Source organism: Metarhizium album, assembly GCF_000804445.1.
Source record: "Metarhizium album ARSEF 1941 chromosome Unknown scaffold_3, whole genome shotgun sequence".
Lineage (NCBI taxonomy): Eukaryota > Fungi > Ascomycota > Sordariomycetes > Hypocreales > Clavicipitaceae > Metarhizium > Metarhizium album.
The window spans coordinates 1,641,799-1,654,395 of NW_024467577.1; the positions used below are offsets into that span (position 1 = coordinate 1,641,799).

General features: G+C 51.1%; 3 protein-coding genes across 3 annotated transcripts; 1 reads left to right on the forward strand and 2 right to left on the reverse strand.

Annotated features, from left to right (window-relative positions):
- Nucleotides 1-2,276: 2,276 nt before the first annotated feature.
- Nucleotides 2,277-3,082, reverse strand: MAM_02256 (Ubiquitin-conjugating enzyme/RWD-like protein; the record flags this gene model as incomplete). Its single annotated transcript, XM_040821055.1, has 3 exons — nt 2,277-2,810; nt 2,871-2,954; nt 3,017-3,082. The coding sequence occupies 3 exons, from the start codon at nt 3,080-3,082 to the stop codon at nt 2,277-2,279; spliced, it is 684 nt and encodes a 227-aa protein (XP_040681398.1).
- Nucleotides 3,083-4,580: 1,498 nt separating this feature from the next.
- On the reverse strand, nt 4,581-9,734 carry MAM_02257 (Serine/threonine-protein kinase, GCN2; the record flags this gene model as incomplete). Its single annotated transcript, XM_040821056.1, has 6 exons — nt 4,581-5,312; nt 5,367-5,788; nt 5,839-6,838; nt 6,890-7,228; nt 7,283-9,415; nt 9,522-9,734. 6 exons carry the CDS (start codon nt 9,732-9,734, stop codon nt 4,581-4,583), a joined length of 4,839 nt encoding a protein of 1,612 aa, XP_040681399.1.
- An 832-nt stretch (nt 9,735-10,566) lies between these two features.
- On the forward strand, nt 10,567-12,576 carry MAM_02258 (Spindle-body formation-associated protein; the record flags this gene model as incomplete). The annotated part of the gene is made up of 2 exons (XM_040821057.1): nt 10,567-10,621; nt 10,733-12,576. 2 exons carry the CDS (start codon nt 10,567-10,569, stop codon nt 12,574-12,576), a joined length of 1,899 nt encoding a protein of 632 aa, XP_040681400.1.
- Nucleotides 12,577-12,597: the final 21 nt, after the last annotated feature.

The window sequence follows — 12,597 nt, forward strand, 5'->3', positions numbered from 1 at the left end:
AAGCCTCTACAACTATATTCTTTAATACATACTATTACATACAATTTTATACTATATCTAAAGTTACTTCTATTATACCTTAAGAATCCCTATTATCTTATGCTTAGTAATCAACTAGATTACATAAGCTCTATCTATTATACCTATACTATATATAAAGGGTCCCTCCATTGGCCGACACTAGCGCTTGCTTAAGCTTATATTATTAAAAAAATAATAGATTTAATTTAAATACTAATTAAATTTCTAAAAAGCAGGCGCAACTATATAGGTATATATAAAAATATATAGTAGGGTGTAAGCAGTTAGTCACTAGGCTAAATCGAGCTGTAGTAGCACGAATAGATAGAGTTAGTAGCACGAATAGCACGACCCCTTGCGTGAGTAGTCTAGTTGTTTTTCGCTCTCCAAGGTATAAATAGTTTTCCTTTACTGGTCAAGGTCTATAATTTTTGTTTTAAAGTACTTAAGTACCTAGGTAGTCACGTTACAACTTACAACAAACCGCTGGCCGTACGCACAAGAACTCAAGAGCTCCGCAGTTAGATTTAATCTAGTCTTGTTAGCCACCCGTCTCCAGTCTTCAATTAGCACTTTCGCAACCATTACCAAGCAGAATGACCAAAAACAACGCATCAGCTGTGCTATACCCTCATTATGCATTCTGCTGAATCAGAGAGTCCGATAGAGGGGGCTGCTGCCTGTCTTCTGACCACTCCGTCCAAGCAGTCGAATTCAATCCAACAAATGGCCGCTACCTCACTGCGCCCGTTGCCGCCACCAGGTCGATCCATATAGTCGGTGATGCAATTTTCGCAAAAATTCATACGTCGCCATGCGAGCCGTACCGTGGAGAAGGAGCCAGATATGGAGGAACGGTGATAGGAGGCAAGTTTGATTGTGTCTTGTGAGGTGGCGTATGAAGACTGAATGAGATTTGGGAGTAGGCGTAGGTGATCCCTCAGAAAATAGACCAGGGCCATATTTCTAGCAACATCCATCAGCTGAATGCTTCCACATAAGCGGGCATCTTTCTCCTCAATGCCTGATCGGCAGTGATTTCCAAGGAGAGCATATTTTCCGCTTACAGCAATAGGTCTCTGGTCCCCGATGACGACATGATTGACTTGATACTGTTGACAAATCCAGATTCGAGGAGGAGGAAATGCTAGACTGGATCAGGGCTCTTACCTCATTCATGGAGGGTCACCGCAACAATCTGACTACTCCCCGTGTCAAGGCTTCAGACACTCTTTCGAACTAGCCAGTGATTGTGATACGAGAAGATTACTCCAGCTCTTTCGATACAATTATGCCACCCATTCAAGATACGGACGACCAAAGAATGCGCGTAGCATTCTCAACACACGCGGCTGGTAAAGGGATCAGACTTGATGCGTTCGGGCCCGATGGTAGTTCTGAACCTGCCTCGGCGCTCACCCACCTAGATGGAATTGGTAGGACAAGGACGACGATGAGAGGGTCCCAAAGGCTGCCACCCTCGCCAGAGACACAACATTTGCGGCCATCAATGACGCCGAGTGATGGCCTTTACTGTATCAGCATTTGGCTGCCATGGCGATAAAGCGTCATCAGTAACTGAGCGTGGTCAGCAATGTCACTCAAGCAGTGGGCGAAACCAAGAGCGACAAAACCAAAAAGGCGATGAGTTGTGCCGCGAACTCTCTGCATTGAATGTCTGCAGTCTGACGCGGGATGGCGCCACTCCATGTCAAAAATAGCAAAAAGAAAACGACCTTGGGCAGAAAGGAATGACGCTCGGGAGTCGGGACAAGCTAGCCTTCGCGAAATGGTTGCATGGAAAGGCCGGACATGTCGACCTGCCTACCTGCCTTCGATGCTACCGCAAATCAACAAAAGTCACGTCAAACGCTGAACCATCACGTGTTATCTCATTCGCTCAGTTCATGTCTACGCCGTCCGCTATCTATCAAAAGGCAAATGCGCCCAAATGCTAATGCCAACCACATAGTCAAACCGCCAAAGTCACCAAAGTCACCATTCGCCTCGGCGCCCGTATCCAGAGCAATGCCGCCAGAGACGGATCCATGTTTCAGAACCGACAGTCCAGCACCCAAATATCAAAATGATCAGCTAGTTCTCCTTGACCCTTCCTGGCTGCGTCCCAGCGCATCATCCACGGCCTGCCATGCAACGTTATTGAAAAACGCCGTTCGATAAAATTGAAACCCCGCTATGCCATACAAGTGACGACGTCGAGTGAGTCGTGACAAGCTCGCTCCAATACATGTCCTTCACTTTGTATCGTCTTCTTCGTCCTCGTCCTCGTCCTCATCGTCTTCCTCCTCGAAGTCTCCCAGGCCCGCATCGCTGTCGCTGCCGCCAAAGTCTTCCTCCTCATCAGACATGTTCCAGAAGTCGGCGTCGTCCTCGACGGGCTTGACAAGTGCAGGAGCCAGTTCGGCGGCTGTGGGCATTCGCGTATCGGATGGGATGTCTGCCTGAGTGCGATCCACAACTTCCTTGGCACGAGAGTTGTATTCGTGTCGCCTATCGCGGTAGAGAACGCTGGCGTCAACGTTGGCAGGGGAGTTGATTTCAGGGTCATCCATGAGCAGGAGGACCGATCTAAGCACAGACTCAACCCCATGAAGCACGTTCCATCTCTCGCTCGCGGACTCGCCAGATTGTTCGTCGTCGCCCGGTCTGTGGAGAATGGAGATGCATAGGTGGCCGTCTGTGTAGACGTTTGGATGGCAAATGTTCTTGGTAAGGAATTTGAAGGTTGGTGGTTGATAGGGATACTCGATAGGGAAGCGCATATCGGCCTGGGTAAGTATTTTGTCAGTCGAGAGGCCTACTTCGAACATTGTAGAGGGTGCACGTACGCGGAGGTATGCGCCATGCCAGATGCTGTCGGGGTTCACGACCCAAAGTCCGATCTTCCAACGCAGGAGGTTGGTCTCGTCAGTCTGGGTAAAGAGAGTCAGGATCACCACGATGGAAGAATGCCTGTTGTTCTGCCGCCTCGTACCTCAATGATTACCCATTTCTCCTTCTCGAGAGCCTGCAGCTCCTGCATCAAACGCCTTTGAGCCATGGCAGCTATCCGTCGAGATAAGAAAGAATCAACACTGCACCCGTGATTTGGATCCGAGTCTTGAGAGGCCTAGTAGTGTGGTGAAGTATTGCGAGCGCAGAGTGGGCGAAGTAGAGGTTGGGGAAGGAGTCGTTTTATGAGGGGTAATCGACGGGCCGAGGATGTGTGTTTAAAGGGCTGTGCCGAAGGGACGGCAGTGCAGGGCACCGGTCTGGCAGAGGTTCTGGAGGCAAAGGGGGGTTGTGTGAGACAAAGGGCTATGTATGTGCCTTGTCGGGGGCCGTCTATTGCAGGTGCTGCTTGAAACGCTTTGCCTTGTGTTCAGTCCAAGATCATCAGGTCGGGCGAGGCGAGGCGAGGCGAGGCGAGGAGAGGCGGGAAATGACCGTTTCCAAGCCGGTTGGCAGGATGATGGCAGCAGAGTGACGGCTCTGGAGCGTCAGGTGGCCGCCACATGGTCCCTACTTGCTAATGCCAGCAGCACAATGTCAGTGCCTCTCCCTCGCGTGAACTGGTGCGTCAAGCGAGCCCCACACCCCCAAGCGTTTAGTCACGACTCACCTGTAACCAGATGCCAGGCAGGGGGCGGCCAGCCAGTTGATCAAGTCTGTCCGACCCAGACGCACCGATGCCCGGCCCATGAGACGTCCAACATAACACACCATCCAGGCTCGGCAAACCCTGTGAACGACAGACTGTCTGAAGCATTCGAGGCTTCAGTCGATGTTGGAGGCTTCGGCCAGCCGGATCAGGTCCTGCTCCTGCTTTTTGCCAGCATCCAAGTACCCAACTTGGTCCGTAGATCTCTGCGCCCCTATATTGTTATGCACCCAAAATCGACACCTTGGTCCGTAGATGCCTAGCCTTTAATCAGTGCGGACAGTTAGGCACCTCCTCTCCAGCAGGCCACCATCCAGCCGCATCATTGACATCTCCCATGCTGGCTTGAGACATTCCTCCTTGCTCTTGGGCGCCTGGGCCATGTACACAGCATGTGTGCGAGTAAGGCTGTGCGGGTTCTGACAAGTTTCCTGCATCTCGCATTTTCACCTCACTTTCAACGCCTAAGCGTGCCATGAGTCGTGTAATCCTCTCAAAAGGCTACTAGTACTACCTTCCTTTGGCTTATCCCATCGCCGCCCAAGCGAAACCCAAGAGTCCGTCATTGGATATCAACGAAAGCCACACGCTCAAACTTTAGTCGACGAGTTAGCTGATTGATTGTTACTGTGTGCTGCGCTGCGCTTGGCAGCTTCTCAGACTCTCGTCATTTTGCGTGCCCATGGACAACTTCAATGTTCCTTGGGAGACGGTATTGTTCACAGCTCCTATAGTAATCCATTTCCCCATATCCCATATTGGCTGTCCCGCCAAGGCAACAACAAACACTACCTACCCGGGTAGGTAGTTAATATGCCAAGTCCCAACATGTCCTCTCCAGAAGTACCGCCATCACGACCGCCAACTCCTTCCCGTGTACGGCTTAATACATCTCATCTTACGCACTTAAATCATAGTACACACAGGTACCGGTGCGAAAGTTGTATATGAATGCGTGCTTAGAGTTGTTCTGCCTCTCATACGTCGATCGCCAAGTGTCGAGCTGGGCGTGAAGTTCGCGGACATACTTCTTCTCCGTCATGGTCACTGCATGTTCCATACTCTTCCAGCTATCGTGCTCAGATAGCTTTGTTTCCCTGAGAAGATCCATAACCTGGTCAGTAGTCTCGATGGCCAGGATCGGCCCGTCCAGGTAGCTTCGCATCAAGTTACTAGCGCTGGCTTGGGCTTGATCCACCACGGTTCTGCGATTGAACTTCTTGCTCTTGGTACCGGCAACGAGAACCTTGACGTCCTGATCTTGGTTCCGGTCGCTGTTTTGGGTGCCACTCGTTTCGCCGCCGTGCGACACGTTCCCTCTGAGTTTGGCGAGAGCGCGGGAATCGCGTTCCTTGAGTTCGGGCCGAAGCCAGGCCATTAGCTGGCCAAGAGGAATGTCCACATCTTGAACGTCTTTTCGACTCATGGTTTTTATCTTGAGCATCGATTCAGGCTTGATGACAATGATCCACGAGTAGTTCTCGTCCCTGTGCTTAGATAACAAGTCTTCGGGAGATCGAGCGTCTTTGGCCATTTCTGCACTGACGTCATGATCCCAAAGGAGCTGGAGAACTTCGATACCGGTAGATCGAAGAATAGCGGCGTCGAATGAAGCAACTAGAACATCGCACTATCACGTGTGAGCATTGCGACGTGACCCCTCGGCATCACTTAATGCACCTACTCGTCTGCCAGTAAACATCGTCTTGACATCCGACTCCTGCTTCTTCAGGAACGTCTTGCTTCCGCTTTTCTTAGGAACACGAGCCAAGCGTTCCCAGGCAAGACTAAACCCAACGGCGTGCCTCTCTTCAATGTTGCCGCCAATTTTCGGGCGTTGCTCTTTGATGAGGTGGTCGTATCGGCCACCTGCCGCAAACACGTCCCTTGTCTTCCTGTCATAGACGCAGGAAAACATGATTCCACCCATGAAGAAATTTTCTCTTAAACTGTTGAGGGGGGTAACGTAAAATTTGCTGAGCACGCCAAATCGTTTGCAGTACTCTGCAACTTCTTTGAGGTGGGCCATGGTTGACACCGCCCTTTGATACAAATCACTGCCCTCAAATAGGACCTTGAGCTTCGAAATTACCTTGTTGGGGGTGTCTAGATGACGATTAGTCTTTGTCATTGCACCAGAGAGTTTAGTGCCTCACCTCGAAAGTCGAATCGCTGGAGTTCGTCCACGCTCGTGGCTGACACGCCCACGGCGGTGGATCGCAGTTCCGCTCTAACCTTCTGCCAGGTGTGCCCATAGACATGGAGTTTGCTCAGCGCCTCAGCGGCCTGTCGTCTACACGAAGACTCGACTCCACAGTGGTCAAAGATGAGTTGAAGAAGATCTGAATGGCCGACTTGGAAGCACATCTGGGAATTTGACAATGACGGAAACGCCTGAACAATTTCGTCGAGCACCTTCAACACTTCTGCTTCCTTAAGAGCGAGGTCAAGGGTATCGGTGGTGATGATGTCAAAGTCGACCTCTCCAAACATGTACGGCTGGCCTGTGTCTAGCCTATCACGGTACACGTTATTAAAGTTGAACGATCGCTGCAACACGGGACCGCCGGACTGTTTTGCAATCATCCTGGCATTGCCCATGGTCAAATCAAAAGGAAGCTGCAAAACCGTCCCATTGGGATCCATTACTTGAACGACATTCTCACCATAGTGACTTGAGCGGGGGTATATTGTGGTCCGAGGCATTTCCAGTGCTCCATGCCGTCGAAAGATGGAAATCAGGGTGCTGCGGACCACACCCTGATTCAGGAGCTCGCTGGCGCTGGTCTGAGTGCCTAGCATGTCCCAAGCATAATCTTTGGCCGCATCACAAGGTCGTGCAAATAGCGTCGACAGCATCTTGCTATAGTACGGCGAGCTGGGATCGGCCAGACCGGCAAGAGTTCGTCGAATAGTTTCACTCTCCATCTGCACGGGAAGTTTGCCGCTCTTCAACAAATCAGCACTCGATGGCCTCTCCTTGGGATTGTGATTGACCAGCGACAAGACGATATCTGTCTGTTTGCGCTCAGCTGGCTTGAAATCTACCGGCAGCTCCGGCTTTGTTCGTCGTAGTTTTCCAATAATATCTGCTTTTTCCATGCCAACCATGTGGTGATAGCACATTTCGAAGAATATTATGCCTAGCGAGTACATCTGCACCAGGTTAGCTTCTTCATCGTAAAACAGTCGCGAACGACTGCTTACATCAACTTTGGCGCTGTAAAGTCCATTGCCGGCGGATCGAACTTCTGGAGCCGCGTAGTAAGCAGTGCCTATGCTTCGAGTCATGCTGTCGTTCTCAAGGCTATCGGCGACGACTTTATCGACCGAAAATTGTCCGCTAGTGGCTAGGCCAAAATCGCCAATTTTGACATGATCGACTCCCTCAAGACTACTGCCAATGAAAATATTCTCAGGCTTCAAATCCCGATGCACGATGCCAAGGGCATGGATGTGTGACATGCCTTCCAATATCTGTCGAAACAGCCTCCAAATCTCAGTCGTGTCCTTGTACAGGTTGCGTGAAATCAAGTCCCGAAGTGTCTGAAGGTCAGCACCAAACGTTGTAGGATGGGGACGTTGCAACTATGCACTTACTCGCTTTTCGCAATATTCCATGGAGATATAGAGAATAGTTCGAAAGGCATGGTGTTCCCGTGCACGTCTCAACACTTGTCCTGCACGTTCCTTGCTGGGCGAAATGGCATCATTCCCCGCCTGGTCTGCGTCAATAGAGCTATCGTCGTCAGAGTCGTCCTCGATGGCATTGTCATCACTGTCATCGTCATATCCAAACTCGATGGCGGCATTAGATGACATGAAGTCAAGGCCACCCGTGCTAGTCGCACACTGGATGTCAATACCACCAGAGACCGTTTGTTCCGCCTCCTCAGTGTAGCCTTCAGTAGATGTGTCTCCTTCGGTATCAGTGGCGTCAGGGACTTCTTCGACCCAGGTGTTGTAGTAGCGAACCACAGCTGGATGACTTAGTTGTGATAGCAACCGTACCTCCTTTAGAATCTCAGTCAAACTGGCATGAGATCGCTGGGTGACTTTTTTGATAGCATAAATTTGGCCATCAAGTTTCTTGCGGGCTTTTACAACTTCTCCGAAGCCACCTTTGCCAAGGCGACCCTCTTCCACGAAGTCCTCAGTATATCTGGAGACCACTGCGCCACGACTCATGGAGTCTCGCCTAAGTCTCGCTGGAACGACATGCAGTGATGTCAAAGACGGCGTCGCCGACGGTGTCCCGGACGAACCGGACTCTGCGAAGACTGGTGCGTCAGTGGCCAGAAATTCACTTGAACCAAGTTCGAACGGCCGAGGTCGCTTTTGTTTGTCTTCTTTAAAAAATCGACTGACTAGTTCCTCGAGCGGTTGTGACAGTGTGAGCTCCTGCATCAAGTTTCGCGGCGAGGAATACTTTTGCAGAACGTTGAGACCAAAGATCATTTGCGTAAATACAATGCCAAATTCCCATATATCAGTCTTGTATGAGTACTGTGGCTTGGATTGACCAGCGATCTCAGGCGGTAACCAATATGCTGACTTTGCCGAGGTGAGTCCCGGGAGACCCGGCTTTGAGGTGCTGGCATTATGAATTTCTCGCTGGTACCAGCAATCAGACAGCTTGGGGACAAACTCGCCCGTCGACTCTCGAAACAAAAGTACGTTACTCGCGTGGATATCTTGGTGGGCAATGCTCTTTGAATGCAAGAAGTTCAAGGCATCCAACAAATCTCGAGTCCAAGACCGAACTTTGCCGAGCTCGAGATGACCTGCCAGCTCCAGCAGCTCCTCAAGCGAGCCCTTTGCAGCCATTGGCATCAATATTCTAATGGTCCAGATATTTGACGCTGTCGCATCGTCCGATTTCGCACCTTCGACCTTGAAATCCAAAATATCGACTAAACGGTTGTGATGAATTGACTTGGTGTTCTTCAGCTCCTGGAGCCTGGACTCGACGGACTGCAGCTGCTTTTTGAACTCCTTGGGGTCCATCCCTTTTCCGTTGGGTCGCAAGATAGCTTCCTTTAGTGCTAAGGTTTGGTCACCTTGGCCATTGCCCAGAACCGGCCGGACAGTGTACACCACAGTGACCTTGCCCTCTCGCGGATCACATCTACCCGTAACCGATTTGAAGCTGAGGATATTACCCTCTTTATTCGTGACATGGCAAAACTCATCGAAATCGATTTGCTCAATAGAGGCAGCAGAGTTGTCGCTTGGTAAGCCTTCTAGTCCATTAGATCGTCGACTTAACCTTGATTCCTTTGCCTTTTGTCTTTGTCTGTCAATCTGTTGCCGAAGCATTTCAGACATGACGCGCTCCTCCTCTTTGGTTTCTTCCATCTTCTTGCGCTCTTCGTCTTCTTTCTGACGCCGCGCCTTTTCAGCTAGTTTGGCTTCGTGTCGTTCTCGCTCTTCCTCGAGGGAAGGCAGCTGGTTCCCGGATGCCTTGACTTGGGCAGCATCTTCGAGGATGTCGCGAATGCCCTCGACAATCCTGTCGACCATTTCTTGTTCATCTTTGGCAAATTCTCGAGGTTCGGTGTCCACAAACTTCTGGATCTTGAACTGTGTAGATTCGCGTAGGCCGTCGAGGTCTTTGACAGTCAGAAGCGGTGGGGTTTTGGGATACGTGGCCGTCATGACAAACCCAACAGTTATGGCAAAGTCAATGTCGGTGGATGCCTTAATCCGTATATCGAATGAAGGTTCCGTCTTCTGCACTTGTCGTCAGGTCTGCGTCCAATTTGCGCGTTGGAGAGAGCATCAGGGAGATTCAAAGAATCTCTCTCTCTCTCTGTGTATGTGTGTGTGTGCTCTTTACCTCCCACGCTCCGTGCGCATCACTGTGCTTCACGAAATCATCCCCATAGATGGCTTCGAGGGCCAGCAGCTCGTTCTGCTGCAGCTCTTCATATTGAAACTTTGTCGTTGCATCCGGATTCGTCGTAGGCTTGAGGCCAGGAAAGGTCGAGTCGTGGTTGCTCGCCTTGGGCACAGACTTCTTGTTCCATGCGCCGGATGCTTGCCACGCCATGATTGCGTGAAGTCCAAATGAATGTCACAGCGAAGCTGTGACACTTTAGACGGAAGAAGCCATGGCGGTTCAGTGTGTAGTTAATAGTTCGGATTGAATATGTTGGATAATCGAGAGGCAGCATTGAAAAGCTCCTATCAGAACGCCAGAAGAGTCCGGTACCGCCAACAAGGAGGGCAGGCTCCAAAGCTGATTCAAGATGGCGGGGTACTGCTCCCCGTACTCCGTACCGTGCTCCGTAATTGATGTCCACTGACCAGGGTCCAGTATGGTGCTGAAGAGCAGGCACCAAGTTCCGTCGACTCGACCAGCATCAACGACATTGACTCACCAGTGATATCCAACGGCTACAGCAGGTGGGTGTACTGGGATCCAATGCGTGCTTCTGCCGAATCTATCCATGGCGATCTACCAAGTAGTTACTTGGCTACCCAGCCTGCCTTGCTGGACGGGCTCATCGTAGCAGCTTGGTGCTTTGACCAGTCTGGGTGAACCTGTGGTCAAACTTGATGAGAGTCAACAGCCACCCGTCACAGACGCCAAGGAGGCTTGGCTTGGCTTAGCGTTCCCTGCTCCCACCAAGTAAGAAGTACTTAAGTACTAAGTACTCAAGTACTAAGTAAGTCTCCAATGCCGCATGGCGCCGACATACATAGCAGATCAACAACAACACAAACAACAGACGCTTGTAGCTCATACCCACACCACACCACCTTTGCGCTTCTGTCATTGCGGAGGCTCAATGGATGTGTTCGGTATTCAGAGATAGCAGGCATAGCTCATTGCTTCCTCATTTTTCTTGGAAACCCCTGCTCAATATTCACGTCTGACAATGCTTGGGTGGATGTTGAAGCGAGGCGAGAACGCGCCACACGCGGACGATGGAGGTTCGATGCCAACGCTCATTGTTTTTGTTTTGTTGTTGCTCTCTTTCCCGTCACCTTGTCGGCAATCCAAGTTCCTGACGAATTGAGTTTATGCAGATACCACGCAAATAGATCAGCCGGACACACCAGCGCCTGTATTTGCTGCCAGAGCCTTCAAGAGCGCGCTGTTTGGTACGCCCTCGAAACGAAACGAAGAGAGACGCGTTTTCCGAAGTGCGGCCTCAAGAAAGCCCACGTCACGGTCGTCCGAGACGCCGTCGAAGCCACAAGGTATCCTTCTTACTCCAGGAATAGGAACATCCAAGAGGAAGCGTGTTTCATTCGGCCATGACGTGCCAGGCGGCTCCATGACGGACCTCGCAAAAACCAGTGAACAAGACCTGCCAACCGAGGCACGCCAACCAACAGCTCCAACCAAGTCCCTGGCCAAGCTCACAGAATCACAATCGCGAGTTGCACCTCCCGAACCCGCCGTGTCAGATGATGAATGGGAAGAAGAGGAGGACTGCGGCGCTCATGATGTCACGCTGGATCTCAATGAGCCGCACTCGCAATCCGGACGGTACTGGAAAGAAGAGTTTCTGAGGTACCATCAAGAGGCCAAAGCTGAAATGGAGAAATTGCTCAAGTATAAGCAACTTGCAAAGTCTTACGCACAGCGAAAGGATGCCGAGGCGATTGAACTTGCTGAGCGCCTGCGAGACGAACAACAGCGCGTCATAAAAATGGAAAAGAGGATTGCAGAAAATGCAGCTCAAATCGCCGCCCAACGAAAAGAGCAACCAGCAGAAGCCCAAGCGGAAATGCTCACAAAACTGACTAAACAATCATCGCTAGCTGCACAGTACCGTCACCGGGTACAAGAACTCGAAGCTCAGATGGGAGAGTTGCTCACACAGCGAGAAAATGGAGCCGGAGTTGAGACGCCACGCCGCCGATATGCTTCTACCCCTTCCGTGACAGCTACCCAAAAAACGCTCACGGAAACTCGGCGAGAGTTGCGACGAGCGCGGTCCCAGTTGAAAGAACTAGATGCATTGCGCGACGAAGTATTTTCACTCAAGACTCAGTTGAAGAAGGCCGAATTGAAACTGGTAGTCATCGAAAAGGAGGAAGCACTTACCAGTAATGGGCCACGAGCCCGGGAACTTCGGGCTTTGCTCAAGGCAGCCAAGGAGGACTCTCGACGAAAAGAAGACGAGATTCGACTCCTCAAAAATGAGTATGAGGCATTCAGGAAGGAGAATGAAGTTCACGAAGCCGATACCAGGGCTGTTCTGGAACGGGCTCACAACAAGATTGCCGACCTCAAAAATGAGGTGAAGGCTCTCAGGTCCGCAGGAACAGGACCAGCAAGACCGCACAGTTGGCATCCCCGGAGTATAGGCGAAGAGAAGATCAAGGAATCAAAGTCAGACGAACCAATTCGAGTCAAAGTAGAAACGGCCAAGAGACGAAGCTCAGACGAGCCCTTGGACATGGCAAAAAATTCATCTCAACCACGCACATTGCGCGAAAAGTTTGTGGATGATGCTGCCTTGGCTCCCAAGTCAGAACCGCTCAAGGTAGCAGGTCGAGCAAGTCTTGGGAAGGCTCAGTGGCAGCCATTTGTCCCTCGATCGCCCAGACACCGCATCTATGCTGCAGAGGACGGAGTCAATCGCCTCACTCAGTCGAACAAGCCCAAGGAGATTGCAGTACCAGAGTTGCCTCCGAATGGCTCGACATCCGCCGCGGAACCCCATATCGATCTCCTGTCTCGCCGCTTTGCCAGACTAGGAGGCCCAGGACCAAATGCACAGATAAACAGCTCTCTTGTGGCTAATACATCGAGGCGCACTCTGCCGCCAGAAAGACGAGCAGCCGCCCTCGCAAGGATTGAAAAAAGAATGGCTGAGAAAAAGAGGCTCCGGGACCGAAGCGGCGGCCATGACAAGGAGAATGTGCGGCCATAGACTAGCCGGGTGTACCTATTT